At 40.2% G+C, this 18607-nt stretch overlaps 2 protein-coding genes across 3 annotated transcripts; one reads left to right on the top strand and one right to left on the bottom strand.

Moving 5' to 3' along the window:
* Positions 1-2441: 2441 nt before the first annotated feature.
* LOC117455583 (cyclin-dependent kinases regulatory subunit 1-like) lies at positions 2442-7059 on the bottom strand. The gene is given in 5 exon segments (XM_034095144.2): positions 2442-4056; positions 4059-4091; positions 6331-6458; positions 6631-6698; positions 6925-7059. Coding segments are annotated over 4 exon segments (339 nt in total). The 5' UTR covers positions 6690-6698; positions 6925-7059; the 3' UTR covers positions 2442-3937.
* Positions 7060-8475: 1416 nt separating this feature from the next.
* On the top strand, positions 8476-18305 carry pbxip1a (pre-B-cell leukemia homeobox interacting protein 1a). Of its 2 annotated transcripts, none has more exons than XM_034094311.2 (10): positions 8476-8739; positions 9537-9664; positions 10384-10468; positions 10845-10903; positions 11558-12281; positions 13655-13864; positions 14670-14713; positions 14861-14956; positions 15083-15263; positions 15421-18305. In XM_034094311.2, the coding sequence occupies exons 2-10, from the start codon at positions 9593-9595 to the stop codon at positions 16455-16457; spliced, it is 2508 nt and encodes an 835-aa protein (XP_033950202.1). In that variant the 5' UTR covers positions 8476-8739; positions 9537-9592; the 3' UTR covers positions 16458-18305. The 2 variants fall into 2 exon arrangements, with proteins under 2 accessions (XP_033950202.1, XP_033950203.1); XM_034094312.2 differs by lacking the exon at positions 8476-8739 and adding an exon at positions 8761-8973.
* The last annotated feature ends 302 nt before the right edge of the window (positions 18306-18607 follow it).

Raw genomic sequence — 18607 nt, 5'->3', positions numbered from 1 at the left:
TTGCATTTAGCTGACACTTTTATCCAAAGCGACTTACAATAAGTACATTCGACCAGGAAGACACAACCTTGAAGAAAACAGAATCATATAAGTACATCAGGTTTCATAGAGCCAAACATTTCAAGTGCTACTCAACTGGCTTTAGATAAGCCAGTCCTTTATTAGTATATAAGTGCTCTGTTAGCAGTTCTTTGTTAGTAATTCTATCGCTCGAAGTGGAGTCGAAAGAGGTGAGTTTTCAGTCTGCGCCGGAAGATGTGCAGGCTTTCTGCTGTCCTGATGTCAGTGGGGAGCTCATTCCACCATTTTGGAGCCAGGATAGCAAACCCACGTGTTTTTGCTGATGGGAACTTGGGTATAACACTGCTTGACTTTGATACTGTTTGGAAGATAAGGAGCATCATATTCTAACGGTTTTAATTCATGTTTACTTCCCAATACATTGTAGGATTACCTGTTTGTACCCCGATATATTCCAACTGGGTATTTTTCCTTTGAAATGACCACAATGACCAAGAGTATTACAGTGATGCATTTAATACATGACGATAATCATACTTTTTAAACATTCTCACCCAGATTCAGATTAGCTGTTGTGAGTGCATGTTAGAAGTGCAACTATTAGTCGATTGAATTACAAATTGCAAACTATTTTGATAATTTTTTATTAAGCAATATTTCCTGGCAAAAAATGCAATTTTCAGTCCTATTTTTCTCTGCTTTGTATCATATTAAACTGATTCTCTTTGAGTTTTGGACTAACAGAACAAGATATTTAAAGACATCATCTTGGACTTTGAGAAACTGGGATGGACATTTTCAAAAGATGTGTCAATGAATCCATGGGTGCTTTCAATTTTTTTTTCTCAATTGTAAATCTTCGCCATCTACTAGTTTGCGGCTAGTAAGCTGAAAATAGTGGGTTTTGTTTGAGAGATTGTTATCTCTATTTAGGGCCCTATTCTTGTTGGCGTTTTCCTTTTCCTGTAGTGTGTTCTAGGTTTTTGTGCATGTATTGTACACACACTCCCCCCTTGTCTGAAACGCCTCCTTTGTTTACTTGCTTAACACAATGACATCACTATGTAACACTCACATACATGATTTGCTAAGGGATGGGCCATCTACCAGCGGTTGATCATTCACAACAGAGCCGTCCAGCTAACCAATCAGAGCAGACTGGGCTCTGGTTTCAGACAGAGGGTGAAAAGAGGTGCTGCAGAACAGTATGAGAACAATAAAGCCTTTTTTGAACATTAAAGCAATGTCACAGTAGAGGCACAACATACAATTATAAAACCTGAAAATGAGCAGAATAGGGCCCCTTTAACTTCATCCTTTTTATAGATCAATTGATTGATAGAGGAAATAAGCAGCACAATAAGTAATACTGGGAGGGAAATGCTGGTTGCAACTCTATCAGTTATATAATACCCAACACTTTAATTAAAAAGAGGTGAATTGTGTTTAAAATTGATAGTCTCACTGTGTTTTTGCCTTTTCATTAAAACTTGTGTAGAGCAATAAACCCCCTGTCATTTAAAGCAAGTATAACTTTGAAATGTGTGGCAGATGCGGCGCCTGCCTCTCTTTTTACACGTACGCCTCCATAACGACTCTCCAATTCAGTAAAACATTTTGTCCATTAAGCTCACAGACACACATTTACCGGTAGATGAGACCCATATTTCACTTGTAATGGGTGACACAGGAATTGTTAGATTGGCAATATTACGGGCAACTAATAAGAAAAACATGAGTCTGGCCACAGCACCTGCCAGACAACAGATCACTGAGCCACTGAATGAACACCAACGGTATACCATCATTTCACACGTCCATGAAGAGTGCTGCCTGGCATACAGCCCTGCATATTATCAGATCACAGCTATATCCCAGAAGCCTCATTACGTTGTCCTGTGGTAGGTAAGGTGATGAGCCCGCAGCCCGATTATAGTACACATGGTAATTATTCAGCGTCATTTGGGCACACAAATTGTAATAAAGCTGTGAATGCATTTCTAGTGGCGTCATATCTATTAAACAAAAAAGAACACCATAGATTTGGTTTTGTAAACAGGGTTAACTCTTCATATACAGAATTAAAAACAAATATTAAAGGTTACATAGAGCACTGTGTGAAAAGCAAATACTCAATTAGTACAAAGCAATGAGGAAATAAACAAAACTGCCTGAGGAAGTTTTCTGTGCCGGTTGGTGATGCTCATTTAGCTTTTATATATTCTATTTACAGTAAAGATACAGCATTAAATGATTCTATATTAAGACAGTGTGTCCAATGAAAGCCTCCTGTGATACAGCCAATGAAACGGTTTTTTAAGTGTGATCCATTTGCCCAAATATAATTTAAAGAAATTGTGCTGAAAGATGTAGGACAGTTGCAACATGTAATTCACCATTTCTTTCTTTTTTTAAAGCAATTTGTTTTGATGCATTTTCCTTTTATTTTACAGTTGTGATAGGAAACATAGTGAGGAGCAAGGAGGTGTCCAAGAATGTCATGCTACTGTCGGTAGATTTATGTTTGCACCAACTACTACATGATGGCATAAAAACTTTTGTCCGGCATAATGTTTTTATGTAAATGTGAAATTAGAGAGAAAAAAAGAAAGAGTGGGAAGAAATGGCACAGTTAAATATTTACATTGTGATACAGCCACATTTTGTTTTTTTCACAATCCATGTTCAGTAATCCAATATTCTAGTGTTAGTTTCAAGATTACCAAACATGGGTACATCATCATTCAACACTGATTTCATTTCAGTCGTTTCATCAAAGACTAAATGCATCATACCTTTGATTTGATTGCATTTATTCTTTTATTAATTCTGAAGAAGTAGAACAGCTCTTTACCAACACATGTATTTATAAAATGATATTTGTCAAAGAGTACTGGACAAAAGCAGACCTTACAAAAAGGCACTTGTTCAAAGAAGTTTCTTAAGGCAAAGTTTAGGCCTCAGTGACAGCAGAGCAGCTCAGTGTGTGGTAGTAAGAAGGGAGGAGGATTACAAACATGTCAAGAGTGGGTGCATTCATTCAACACAAGCTTGACAGTAAAATCAAGTTCCTTCAATCCACAACTCAAAGTTCCACAATCCAAAATAACTAATAGACTTGCTTTTACATGTCATACAATGATCGGGATGTATTCTATAAGAGCATTTTCGGGAAGTTTCAGTCATCAAACACCATTTCCTTTTTCTATTCCCCTTTATGTACTTTCATGTATTAAGTGGTACTGTTTAGTTGTCCAGTTGTTAACTATAAATACTTCCAAAATCCACTTATAAGATTTAAAAAAAAGTTTAGATTAATTTCAGAACAGACAACACAAATACTGAGCAGCTCTATGGTACCAAAGATCTTCTTTTTTTTTTTTTTTTAAGTAGGCCAAACTAATAATAGGCTCTCATGGAAAACGGGATCAAAACTAGTTTTTTGACGACTCGCATGGATGCGGCTTTACATGCATATGACATAAAATGGTTAAATGCACATTTTCAGTGTCATTTAAACCAAGCAGCAACATGTCACTTACAACCGCAGTTTGGTCTTTACCCGAGTCGAAACTTAATTTAAGATCACATTTTCCTGTCGGGCTTGTGTTCCGACCCAGTATACACTCCGTTGGTATCACTAACCGTTTAACAAGTTTCACATCCCACATCTTATAACAATTCATGTTCTAAAAGGCTGGAATATCCAAGCGGGTTCAGCAAGTTGGACAGATAAGGTAAAGTCAAAAAGACCATGTAAGCTGATTTGAAGGTTTCCGGAGTCCCGCTGTTAACACATGAAGAAGTCTTTTCCCTAATTGAATTCCTTCAATGCGTTCTCCATTCAACAACCACTGTTCATAAATGTGATAGTCCTTCTCCAGGTCCAACGGCATCAGCCCAAATCGCAAGTCACCTACCACAAAGGAGCTTGGTAATCTTGACAGCATGATCTTGTTTTGATGAGACGATCTGTGGCAAACGGGGCTGATCTTCCAAAGGACCCAGAGATTCTCTCCCTTATGACTTTTGGCAAGTCAGAGGGCGCCGGAACAGCAAGATGTGCGGCTCTGGAAGAGGGGAGAACAAGGCACACAATATATAAGCAGAGATAATCACACTTATTGTGATGCTTTGAAGAAACTTGACTCCTCTAACCGAGATTCTATTATTTTTTTATAAAGGGTGCGGCTGGGTTGGACACTCGCCGTCCATATGCTTGTGGTAACTAAACAAAAACATTAGGCGGTAGCCTTTACAAACCCCTCAAATAGGTGAAACTTAACCCGTTTTAAAATCAAACACTCAGCATCTGTCATTTTTGCCTCAAGGACTTTAGATGAAATGAACCCCTCATTGGCGATTAGACTTCAACTTTCAATCAACACTACAGTAGTAGACACGTTTAGTTTAGCCATTTAGTGACATATCAGTTATTAACATTGTGTTACGAGCCTCGTTAAGTTCATCTTGTGATCACATTTGTGTAAATACAGATTTAGCACATGACCGCTGTGGAACAGAGCCAGTGCTCATAGTTCAATTGCCCTGCAGTCAACAACATCTGGCACAAAGGCTGTCTTATACATTTACACTCAAATGTACACTCTTCAATTTGATCATCAATGTTGAACTGTAACTCGGACTCCTTTTTTTCACAATTGATGACTAAACCGTTGAAGCTGCTCAAGTTACGCCACTGTACTTTGGTAAAGCTATTTGAAAGCCCCATCAATCCAACATCTTCAATCATAACTTGTATAATGTCTCAACAGCTTATACATATGTCACTAAGTCCTGACGTTGCTGCTCATAATTGTGTAGCCTTGTATGTGTACTAACCTACTTACTAGGGCTGTGCAATTAATCGTATTTTAATCGCGATTATGGCTTGCGACGATTATGAAAACAGCATAATTGACAAAATACGATTATTTTGCTGGGTGCGTTTTCGCCCCTCCCTAAAAGCCCACTCGGCCACGTGGGAGTGACATGGGTTGTGAGTGTTCAGCGCGAGCGAAGATGTCAGAACAAGAGCAGCAACTCGTTAAAAATAAGGGTAAAACTATTTCCACTATTTGCAAGTACTTTGCCATTACATTTCACATCGCTAAAGATATGTGCCCAGTTAACAACCAGGGCTTTAAGCAACTTGTCAACACGTTGGACAAGCGTTACACGATGGCGCCTCGGTATTATTTCAGCAGGTCTGCGCTGCCTGCACTATATGACAAATGCCGTGGGCAAGTTGAGAGAGATGTGGCTTCAGCTGACTACTTTGCGACCACAACGGACCTATGGTCTAGCCCTGGGGTGCCCAACCAGTCGATCGCGAGATGTGTCTAAAAATAGAACGACAATATTCTGTTTTATCGTTAATGTCCTGTAACATAATCTTCCTGTGCCAGAATAATGCACTTGAACGCATCAAAGCTTAGTGATTGGCCGGCGTCACCCCATGTGTCGGGGCGTGGCTGAGGGTCTTCAGTACAGGTATTGTCACCTGCCTGCGCTGTGCGCTCATCTCTGAAACCAGACCATGTCAACAGGCTGGTGTTTCTTGCAAAAAATCTTTAAGAGATGACATGAGCAGCCCTACCAGCATTTGCCATGGTGGCCTAAACATTTTTATTTGGTCTTAAATTGTAGTTCAACATTTATTTCCTGTTACTTCTGGACCATGACGGTTGGCCAGCCTTCAACGTTTAACTGAGTGGAATATGTTGAATATGTTTTACCAAAATGTTGGCTATATGTTGAGGAGTTTTCAGTAGGTTGTGACAGTGCACTGCATCATATTTGATTTAATTCATTTTGGTCTAATTTATTTTTATTTATCATATTAATAATTTATGTTTAGTATGGTTTTGGAAGTGCGCACCAACATATTTGTTGATCTTGTTTATTGGTAAAATATTATTTGTTTTAAAGTTCAATAAATGGTCAATGAATAATCGTGAAAATAATCGTGATATCAATTATTGACCCAAATAATCGTGATTATGATTTTTGCCATAATCGCACAGCCCTACTACTTACCTATTATTCCAATATAACTAATGTGTGTTTTCTTCTATATATTAATATGTTAGCTTATTGTGTATTATTGCATGCCTGTTTTTACCTGCTATGCCACTTTTGCTGTAACACTGTACATTTTGATCTGATTTCTATTATTGGCATGATACGAGAACCAAAATAACTGTTATCAGAAAGTGATCAAGACGAGAGAGATATTACTGCTTTCTTCACTTCTGGTACATTATGCGATCAGCTGAAGACATTACCCCTAGAAAGAGGATAAAATACCTGGCTGGTGGATCATGTAATGCACCCATCCTTGGCTCTGCTGGACCCCAAGGTTCCTCCACTCGGTCTCCGACATCAAATGGGTCTTTGGTACACGCTTTGCAATGTCTTTGGGTAGCATGACGTGTCTGTAGAACACCAGTGGGGAAATTAACAGAAAATTAATGTTCATTGTTATGACATATCATGGAAAATAACTGACGATGGCTTCTGTACAATGCCACCTTGTTAAACGGTTATAAAATAGCGCTGACATGATGAAGTCACATTGAATGTTGGATAAACATGAGTCATGCACACCTGTACTCGTATTTTTCATCGTCATATTTATCAGAGTAGTAGATCTGTTTGTGAGACATGACGGGGACCTGGTGGAGAGATGTTCATCATTAGTCAACAGTGAGAATCAGAAATAGGACACATTAGACAAATGTTGAACAACGTGACAGCAAGCTCGCGTAGCTTAGCGAGTGTGGCTAACGTTGAGCTAACTTCGCTAAAGTTAGCCGAGAACAAGCGTTTTCTTTCAGAACTTTTAAAGAACTAGATGTTGCTGCTGTTGGGTGAGCACTATCAACCGGGATTCAGAATTACCTTATATTATTGCCAAAGAATTCCTGACCCTTAAAAAAGTAAATTATTCCTGTGTTTCGCGTCCAAGAGAAGTAAGATGTTGTCTCCTCTTTGTTTCCCTCTCGAATGTTTGCTAACCCGCTTTTTGCCGTTCAAATAGACATCCTCTCTTCCCATTGGTCAACGCATCCACATTACTCTCTTGTCATTGGTCTGTTAAGTCTGTCGCAGGAAATCACCATCATCGCTACAGAGTCTCCTTATTGGTCAGTATACACATGAACCTATGACATGAACGCTATAATTTACAAAAGCAACCCAAACATGACCCAGATATTTCCACTGTGTCATCCCGTGTTATTTTTTAGTTTCTTCTTGACTATGGATATATTGTAAGAGCTTTGTTCCTCTTTCTTACTCTTTAATACATTAATGATTTTAACACGTTGTGTATTTTTTTCAACTTCTAATCATTATTAACATTATGGAATAATCTTTTGATTATTTTATTTATTAACCAAATAATTAGTCTGCTTGTTTTCCTACTTACTTCTTAAGTTCTGGTTGTACTACATTTCATAAAGAAATACTGTATACATTTATTTACTATTAACATACTATTTGTTAACTTGCAGATGGTTTACAGATGTGACAGACATCGTTTGATCCCCTTCTGCTTTACCAAAATGTAATAGTATTAATAAAAACATTGAGATATAATTTGTACTTTTTTATTTAGGGGTTGTTTTACACTTTCCTTTCCCCTGCTTTCCCCAGGGTAAATTACATATAAAGTAATCAATGTATTACTTCAGTACTGTAGTTAATTCAATATTGAGTTACTTTACTTTTTCTACTTTAGACTTCTCCTCTACTGCATTTTACGTTGTCCTTTATTCTATTGTTGTGACAGGTTAATTTACTAGTTTCTTTGAATATTTAGATTATGAATACATAATGTAAATGAATGAATACATTCTAATAATGTATATACTACAGGTTAAGCTACATAGCAGCACTAGCAGTATAATGATGTTAAAATATACCCCACTTTCATCAGCTGCATTATTCAAGTAATGGAAAAGTTATTGCATCACTGCTTCTTAATACGCACTACTTGATTTTATTGCAAAATGGGCTTAATGACAACTTTTAATTGTTGGACTTCAGATTTTGGAGCTATTATCACTTTTACTAAGTAACATTTTAAAGGCAGGACTTTAACTTATAACATTATGTGTTTTACACTGTGAAATGGTATTGCTACTTCTAGTTCTTCCTCCAGTGAAAACACAACATTTTTACAGACTTTAATTTAAGGGGAAAAGAGGGCCAGATGATGAAATATGTGTCCATACTGCAGCAACAGGAGTAGATAGGTGATCCTCTGGTAAATCCCACAGTTCAAATATAGCTCTGCAGACGTGTCAGTGTACAGCTGGTCCTGGTAGCCCCCTCCTTCTGTGTATATATATAGGCTATATGTGTGTACACGCATGCATCCTGAGGGTTAAGTTCACATGAAGTTGTATTATTAAGAAGGATCAGCTAGGTCTATCACCTGCCACTTTCACCTGCTATCGTCAATCATGCTGGGCTGTGCGTCGTTCTCCTGACACAATATTTCTATCTGATTGGGCCAGCCTTGGTTCAGGGGCGGGAGCTTTGCAGCCATTGCTGAAATCCTATTGGACGAATTGCGTCTTGGTTGACGTGACGCAGCTTGGAATTCCCAAAGTTCCCAAGTTCATGGGAAGAGAGGATCGTTGTTCGTACTAAAAAACAAAACGTTTTGAAGAGAAAAAGAGCAAGCGACTGAGGTGTAAACACATTTGGGTAAACTTCTTCTTTGTGTTGAATTTGATAGAGTCGAGCAGGTGCTTGAAGCGCTAGCGAACTGCTGGGCCTGCCTGAGTGAGAAACAACGCGGAAGAGTGGGAATATTCAGCCTACCATCCTTTGTTTACCACATGAGTGATCCCTGAATTTGGTTGCAACAACACCTATAGCCCTTTAATGCTTATTTTTCACATGTGCTTAACAGAAGCGTAAGCACACACTGTGCTTTTGGTACGTGAGTATTAACCGTTTTTTGCTCGTGTCTGGATCCATGAAGTGCTCGTGTCTAGGGTTTGACCATTTTTGGTTATTTAACTGCCTCACCGATTGACCGGATTTATGTGAATGAATGGTGGGCTGAAAATAGCAGCGGTGGTGAAAAAGATCAGGAGATTGCTGTTATTTCTGACAGAACAATCTTTAAAAAACTGCGCAGCATTATATTATGGATGCCAACACACCATTACATAACTTGTATTAACGACAATCTGTTCTTCTTATCCCGTGGGTGCGGTAAATCAGATCTCAAACTGCAGCGTCGTTACTTCAGTGTGTCCTCTTACACTATTAGTATATTCACCATCAAAATATTGCAAACAAAATAGACATAGTAGGCTATAGTCATTTTGTGTGCTTTTTTCGTGCATCATTGATTGTATCTATTAGCCTATCTATATTAAAGCTGTTTACCATGATGCATTCACATAATTACATCTAGCCTAATTTATACATACATGTAGTGTATGCATCAGGCTTGTTCAATGAAGACTGGTTGTTTCTGTCGTCGTCTGCAGAAAGCCATACAGCTGAGTGTGCACGGTGCTGTGCCACGTTGAGCCTGCAGAGGGCGATGTCTGACCACAGCAACAGCACAGGCAGCAGCGGGTCCTCCACCAACAGCTGGACCCTCCTCTCCCCTGAGGTATGACGGAAGCAGCTCAGGAAACTGAAACTTGAAGCTGTTTGCCTGGATACAATTTGAAGGATAGCTATTTTCCTTGCTTGTGAATACACGTTCATTTAACACATGACATGTCTGCACTTGTATGCATCCTTCAGCTCTATATGCAGTTATTTGTGCATGACCGTTATCAATATGTACACAATTGCCTGTTAAGTCAAAGCAACTTGAAAATAATTGTAATTCAACACCACTGCAATACATCCTACCTTTTTTAAAAAGGTTTTAGCATATATGAGCCTGCAGTATGAGGTGCTGTTGCATCATTTAGGTCATATTATCTTCACCACATTCATATCAATGAGATTAGACTTAATAGGAGAGCTAAGCATATAACACAATAGTAGTTATCACATTTAAAGTAAATGGATGTAAAATGTATGTTAGACTATAATTTATGGCTGCTTTTGTCAAGCATTTCATTAAGGGAGAAAGGCGATTCAGCATCTACTTTATTGTTGCAAGTTAAACACATTGAACGATGCAATCTTATTGACAGACGAAAGAAAATAAACATTGATGTGTTTTCCAGACCAGGCGTATGTGCATGCTCATCCTCATACATGCCTGTGTAGGGCATGCTGTAAATGTAAAGGGCAGTGAAACCAAGGAGAGTACTATAGGTATTAATGTAAATGCTTGAGGAAAGCCTGATCTCCCTGGATCCTCTGACTCTACAGGAAGCTGCTGTGGAGAATGTCGGGCCATTAGACGACGGCACTGAGAGCCTGGGTGATGCCCCGAGTCTCTCTGAGGATGTGACAGGTACTGACGAGTCAAAATATGTGGCTATTGGCTAGGTACAATCATCAACATTTATGGCCAAAAATACCTATCCCATGGTTTAAATTGGACACAACAGAAGCATCAGTTGTATTATACATTCATGCCTAAGAACCACATACACTGTGGTCATTCTTTGTAGCAAATGCTAATCTGTAACAATGTTCTGTGGAGGATTTTAAAAAGTGAAAATAGAATAAAAGATACATTATATCCACGAGATACAGTGTATTAAGAGAGGAAACAATGTTTTTTCTCTTTTAGCCATGATATAATATCACTGTTAAAAACGAAAAAAGAATTGTGTTGTATTGTCAACATTTCACATTTTCGATTTGTCATTGTGTGATTGATGCAGGTGCTGCTGCTGCTAGTGAAATCCCAATAGAAACAGTCCTGTCTGAAGAAGGCCATCAGGTTGGTACACAGTAAACTGCAATAATCCAGTCAAGACATACGATAGACAACTAACATTATCACTATCCCCCTACACCATATTTTGTTATTACCAGGTGTTGCTAATGCTTGTTGTGTGAAATGTCTTGTTTGATGTTGTGTTTTTCTCTCGCATGTATGGACTTGCTTAAGGCCCACACATTAACAGTGTGACAATATTCGTTTCCAGCATAGGTGTAGTCGAGTTTGAAAGAAGCCTTTTCAGATCTATAACATCAACGTTGTGGGCATTTCACAGTCAAGCCTCTATTTCTACAATTAACATTTATAAGCATCCTTACATCGTGAAATGTATAGAGTAAGATGCTTTGAGCCACATCAGATGTTGTATTTCCAGAAAGGTGACTGGATAACTCCCTCAGTCTTACTATACCCATTCCTACACCCAAAACAAATGCCCAGTGACATTCTCTTAAGAAAAACGTCACTCTGGGCACCATAGGCCGTTATTAAATGATAGAGAAGTGCTGTAATCAATACACACTGAGTGTAAAATGTAGGCACTAAAACAAAATCATATCACTTTATCTTAAATAACACATAGATTTCTCAAAAATGATAAAGAAGTATTCAATGATAACTTTTCTCTTTTCTCCATACTTTTCTTATTTCTAGGTGTGTCAAGAGACCTCTCCAGAGCCCAGTGAAATCATCATCCCTTCTAGCCCACCCCGGATGAGTCCTGTCCCCCCCCACCTTCTTGATCCTCCAGACCTCGACCTGGAGAGTCAGCCTCCGGTTATCCATGATATTGTAACCAGCTCCCCCAGTGACAATGAGCACCTGGGAGCCACACCCTTTGTCACCCACATTGATATGGGGGCTCCACGTGATGTCTCTGCTTCTGAACTCCTGGCATCTGAGCCTGAGGATTCCTGCGATGCGCCGCCAGTGACTGAGATTCCCGCCTTTACAGAAGAAGACCTTGACACACCTGCTGATATCGGGATGATTCCTGCCAGCCCTGCTGTGGAGGGTCCTGACTTCACTACTGAACCTGAGGTCAGCTTCCCCACTGAGACCCTCACAGCCACAGATCCTCCCTCTCATGTGGAAGATGATATGAGCTTTGTTCCTGATAGTCCAGAGCCACCAAGCTACGTCCCAGACACTGAGAGCCCGGTGACAGAAAGCCCCATCAGTGAAAGTCCTGCACCTGAGACCGTTGGTTCATTAGAGGCAGAGGAGAAGGAGGAGGAGGAAGAAGAGAAGGAAGAAGAGAAGAAGAAGGAGGAGGAGGTGGAGGAGAAGGAGGAGGCAGCTGTGGAAAAGGAAGAGTTGGACACCACTGAGACAGTGACCCAGTATGAGAGAGAAGAAGAAGAGGAAGAAGAAGAAGGTATGTTGTCAAAATATAGGGATATTTATGATGCTACAAAGGCAAAAAAACTACAGGGCTATTTATTTAGCCTTTTAGTATTATCTAATACAGTCATAACATTTTACACACTCTTCATGCATTCAAAATCCTGTAAATGAAAGAATAAGGGACTGCAAAATATGTCTATCTCAAGCTAGAAAGGTTGGGAACCACTGCTCAATTAGATAACTATACACTTGCAGTGATTCCTCTTAAATGTATATACACGTTCCTCTACCTAGACTAAACGTCTGTGCCTTCCGCGAGCCACCCCTAGAGAGAGCCATGCTCATTAGGCTGTGCTCCCACGGTCGACCTACCTGTTGAAATATCTTCATCAAAGTGTTTGCCAATCTGACATCACCGCATCCACACCCTTTGCTGCTAGCTGGAAGTAAGCCGAATGCAATAGAGCACAACAAGTGAGACAAATAGTCCATTATTTCTGAACACCTGATCTTTAAGTTAGCTTTTGTTAATGAACAGCTGAGTTCATCCGGAAGTTACATAAATATATCTGCTGATGTAATACATGAATATGCTTTGTGGTTATATGATTAAACACAAACTAATTTATGCACAATGTTGACTCAAATAGTAAAGCATTAAAACAAGATTTGGACACGGGTCTCTTCACGATAGCGCCTCGATTTTAGGTGATGAAGAAGAACCTGTTTACGTTTTTTTTAAATGTTTATCTATAAACAAAGTTCCAATTGATCATGTTACCATAAAACAACTGCCACACCATGAACATGAGGCTTTTACGGGCCCCTGGAGTGTTTGAGACCCCGCCCACAGCCTTGGGAAAAGTAAGTGGGTTACTTCTGTTTGTAATTGGCACGAGTAGATTGAAGCAGAAGAATTGGTTTACATATTTGTCATCTGTGTCTCTCTGGGATCTGGAAAGTGATTTATCAGCTTGACAGGGACGCGTACACCCTGCTGAGAAAATGGAGAAGCTTTGATGCGTGAAATTACTGTTTTTAAATTGGTGAGAAAAAGGTCATCCATTTCTCAGGCAGCACTGACTTTTTTACTGACTTCTTTTACATAATGTTTACACAATGTTGTGTTTTACGGTTCGTGTATTCACTTAGATGTTGGTATTTTGTGCGAGGCAGTCTGCCAGAAGTTAATTATGATTTTGGTTCCAACGCTTTTGGAGCCGCAGATGTCGAGATGATTTGTTGAACTGACTCAGGGCCACATTTAAAAACATGTGGTTGAACTTAAGTCTCGCTGTCATCATCTCTCTCTAGAATATATCATAAAATCAGATGGCCCTCTGCCATTTATTTTTCATGTTGAGGTCGTCTTTTTTGATCTTGTTGTATTAATTCCTCTCGTAGATCCATCTAGTAGCTTTGATGATGGACTCAGAAGGAGGAACGTCCCGTCCTACGGGGCGCAGAGACCAAGAACATCAGATGAAGACGATGAAGATGAGGAAATGGAGTTCATGCTGGCCGAGAAAAAGGAGGAAAAGCCGTGGTTGTCCTTGAACAAGTGCATTGTGGGTTCTCTGATCCTGCTCTTCTTAGCTTCCCTCTTTCTGTCTGGTGAGTTCCTCCAATATTTAACTACGCCTGCTATTATGCTTCTACTTGTCATGGTCTGATGCATTAAAGGCACTACTAAAACAATGCTATAGTATTTTTTTATCTGATAAATATTATAAATATTTTATGATTTGTTCTCATATTTTCCTTTTACATAAGTGGTTTTATTGTAAATATTGTCTAAATGACATTATTACACAATGGCTTCATTGACTAAACCAGTTTACACAAATGGCATAAGCACTTTGCGCTCAGCTGTCAACAGTACATGCCTCTTATCTTGGTCAACTGTTATTTTTGTTGACCAAGCTTTACTATGTCAACCAGTGTCCTCTCTGACCTGAATAATGGTCGTTCCAGTACTAAATATCTGACAGCAGTGTCAGCGTTTGCGCTAGCTGGCTAACGCTCAGTAGCTTGTCCAAGCACTTATCTGGCTTGACACTTCGCAGTAATGCAGTCGCAGCAGAAAATGGCAAATAACACGCATACTGAATTATACAATAGCACTCATCATCACAGTTTAGAAGTCACTGGATGTTTAGGGTGCCTTAGTAGAGGGGAAGAGTAACTATTGCTGGCATTTTGCTTGGTTAGGACTAAATATTTCATTTTCTTAATTGGAATTAAACTAATTTTGCCTGAATACAAAATGTGTTTCGCAACACAAGTATTGCCTCAGCATAGAGAATGCATTTCACAACAAGAGCATCTAATGCAGCTGTAAGACGGCTTGGCTGCTGTGAGTCAACAAAAAGTCCTGTCGTAATACTTGTGTAAACAATGTGTTGTTTTCTTATGACAGGTGACTTTGACGCATCTGAACTGAGTGATGTAGAACAAAGCCAGGTATGTTACTACCACTCACTCAGTCTCAATGTCATAATCATGTCCTGTATGTGAAAATATGTGTCTTAAAACTTGAAAGACACATGGTAGTGATAGGATTATTTAAAACTATGTGTTGTATTCATTTGCCAATGATTTTCACTTCAGGACTGGCTTAGCGGTGATCCACAGGATATGAAAGAGCTATTGGATATACTGACACAGGAAAAGCAGCATATGGCTCAGCTAGAAGCTCAGCTACAGGTCAGAATACCATCTGAATTCAAGCTAATCATGATGTGTTAATGCGCAGCAATAAATAGGCAGCATGTCGTCAATGTTTATTGTTTAGTCGTGCAGAACCTCATGCTATTTTTCTTTATTTCTTAGTCTCAGAAAGAAGAACTTGACCTGGCACTGAAGGCAGTAGCAGTGAGCGGCGATGAGAAGGGAAAAGCAGATCTGGAAAAAGAAAATGTGAAGCTGAAGGACGAGCTGTCATCTCTGCCTGAGCTGAAGAAAGAGCTGGAGAGTCTGAGGTCCAGGGTGACTGAACTCAGCCAGCTCTCAGGTACATGTGGCAAACAGGAAGTGAATCAGATCAATATTAAATCAAATCTGATCTATTATGATACAAATCTACTATGAAAGTAATAACATTTAATTCCTCAGAGTGCTAATCTTTTCTTTCTGATATAATAACATTTTATATCTTGAATCTTTCACAGCTGATGAGGAAATGCCTCCCGCTACCTCGAGCTCAGCCCCTCCGCCCGGGGACAAAGAGGGTCAGAGTAACCAGAAAGAAGCTGCACCCGAGAGGAAGAAGGACACATATGATGGAGGAAGACTGAAGGAAGAACTCCACAGGCAGAAAGTTCTTCTTGAGGAGAGCAAGAAGAGACTGCAAGGGATGAAGAAAAACGGAGGCGACAGGAAACGAGTGAGAGATAGTTTGGAGGAGATCCGGAAGAGGCTTTCTGAACAGGTGGAGCGGTGGGGGAAGAAGAAGCCACAGGAGCCCAAATGGAAAGGAAACAAGTGCAAAAATAATGAGCAGTGGAAGAAAGACGAAAAGAAAGAGTGGAGAGGAGAGAAAGATAGGAAGAAAGAGGGAGGCTGGAGAGAGAAAGAAGAGAAGAAGCAAAACTCTCACAAAGAGGCGTGGAGGAAAAACCAGGCCGAGTGGGAGAGGAAGAAGGACGAGCGCAGGATGGACAGAGAGGAGAGGAGGAAGGAGAAACCGTGGCACAGCCATCATGGCAAGAGCTTCCACAACCACAACATCCACAACCACCAGCAGCCCCATCACTTCCACCAGCAGCCCCATCACTCCCATCAGCCTCACCAGCCTCAGCAGCACAAGCATAGCGACTTCTGGAGGGACCAGGAGCAGAAGCTCAGACGCAGCGTGCGCTCCCAGCCGGGCTGCACCTCGGTGGAGGACTGCGCCGGCAAGGAGGGGCTCTACCCGGTGGAGCTGCCCGAGTTCGAGGAGCTGCTGGAGGGGTACCTGAGCAAGCTGGAGGGGTCCTCGTCCGAGAGCAAAGACAAGATCAGGAAGCTGACGGCGGAGTTCTTCGAGGATGGAGTGTTCATCCACGACAGGGTTCTCTTCAGTGACTTTGCCGAAGACGTGGCAGACATCCTGGAGGACATGGTGGACATTTTGGAGGGCAAGGGGCAGAAGGACAACGACTCCCTGGAGGAGGAGATGGAGGAGTTTGAACGGGAGGCCCTGTGGAAGTTTGCCGCCACTGCTTGAATAGACAAAGAGGGGGAAAGTAATACAAAATGGCGCTAAGATACAGCACAGCCGGTGGTGTTATAGGACATTTCTTGCCTACATTCTCCTCTTCAGAGCTGTAATTGTAGTAGCTTCTGGTACAGAGTGGTCGTGCCTCTCATTAATGTGTCCCCCTGAGTCTTTAATTATAAGCTAGACTTGTTGTCTTTTTTGACTTGGTTGTTGTTACCTACCTCTGTCAGGTCATGCCTCCGAATGCAAAGTCCTTCAGTAATGTGTTGTGTGGATTTTCCTCTGCTGTATAGTGTTTTCTCAATACCTAGTGCATGTTGCAGTTCATCATGTCAATTCAAACTGATACAGTGAAATCATACAGAACAATGGGGCTTTAGGGCGATGGTAATTGCAAAAAATAATTCTGTGAAGCAACGTCGCAGTGCTTTGAAATATTCTCACACTTCAAATGAGTTCAGAAAGGCTTGTTGAATTCTTCTCTGTCATTGCACTGTGTGAAAACAGCGAGCCACTGCGAGCAGGTTTAAACAAATGCTGAGATTATTATTTTGTTGACTCAAGTCGTCTGTAGCCGTCTAATCCCAGAGGATGAGATCCCGGTTCTTTCAGTGATGAGAATCAGATCAGGTCAGACCAGTTCTTTGTGTGGATTTGGGCAAACACACACAGTGCCGTTTCAGAGCCCTGAGTGTTTAGTTTATACATTTGTCAGACGTTTCATTCTGCAACTCCCAACTGTCAGTCGATAGGAGATGTGCTGAACAAGGAACCGGTTTGAGAAACGTCCGTTGTAAAAGAAAAAGCAATCGGTTAAAGTGATCGCCATAGCTACATTTATGACTGCCAAACCACCCTAGCACTTTTCAAAAACATTCACATTTACAGCAACGTTTATTTTCTCTATTGTGTGTTTTTAAAGAACTCTCTTTAATATGTTTGTAATGTAGCCATGGGGACCTCCAACACAAGATCTATAAATATTACTGGGTATCCCAGAGCATCAGAGTCAAAAGGATAGACTTAATGTCCTGTAAATGAGATTGGCAACCAAAGCAATATATTTGTCATTGTCCCTTTATTCTGTTCACAGGTTGATGTTACCTGACATGCACACACCTGATAGAGTCAAAGTTATTGAGTTCAAGCAAATGCCAAAATGAGGAAGCTGCTGCTGCATTTTGTGAGCCAGACATACAGTAACACACAAAAGTCCATCAAGTATTGCAGCACTGCTTTACAGTGTTGGCCAGTTCAAAGTGTTCCCTCTTTAGGTGGATGTGAAGTTAAAGTCGACAGATAGTGATTGTTGGTTCTCATTTTTCAGGAGCTTTGGAGTGTTTCATGTTTATTTATTCATTTTTAATAAGACTTTGTCCCAGGCCACACGCATTGAATGTGAATATTGTGAACTATTTAGTTTGCCAGCTACTGCTTACGTGCCTTTATTATTATGAATATCTTCGAGTGGTCTTGGATTTCATTTGCTTCTGCAAGATAAGAAGAAAAGTTTACACGGCTCCTAATGGGGCTGTTTATAAGGCAGAGAATGAATGTCAAAGGGTTTACACATGAAGTGTTAAACGTTCTCTGCTGTTTGCACAGAGGAACTTTTTATTTAGAACGTTTTAAGACCAAAGGGATCGGAAGAAAACTTAATTTCATTAGAAGAATCCTTAGTTTAATGGTAGGGCTCTGTGCTTACTGCTATTGTGGGATCTGGCTCAGACGTGCATGTGAATGATCCCTGGACAAATGTATTGAAACATTTGATTAATTTGAATTTCATTCATCATCATTTATGTCCTCTTTTAGGAAGTCGGTGTTAAGTTCAATAAATCTTGCACCATTAAATGTGTTACGTTTGTCTTTACTAAAAACGCTTTTGCTTGTTTTCTACATGAAGTAAATCATAAAATACATCCACTGCTTTAGATGGATTGTATTTAGTTAAATGTACAGTGATACCCAGCACATGTGTGACTCACTGTCTGACAGGAAGTGGATGTGTTGGTATGACAGGCATCTTTTATCACAGCCATGATGCCCAACCAAAATATGCACATCTAGATGAAATACTTTGAGCGGGAGGTTACACATTCACAGGCACCAACTCTCAGCCTGTAATGCTACACAAAGCAACCTGTGTGGCACTC

This window comes from Pseudochaenichthys georgianus, chromosome 11, assembly GCF_902827115.2.
Source record: "Pseudochaenichthys georgianus chromosome 11, fPseGeo1.2, whole genome shotgun sequence".
NCBI lineage: Eukaryota > Metazoa > Chordata > Actinopteri > Perciformes > Channichthyidae > Pseudochaenichthys > Pseudochaenichthys georgianus.
This window is presented reverse-complemented; position numbering and strand designations above follow the sequence as displayed.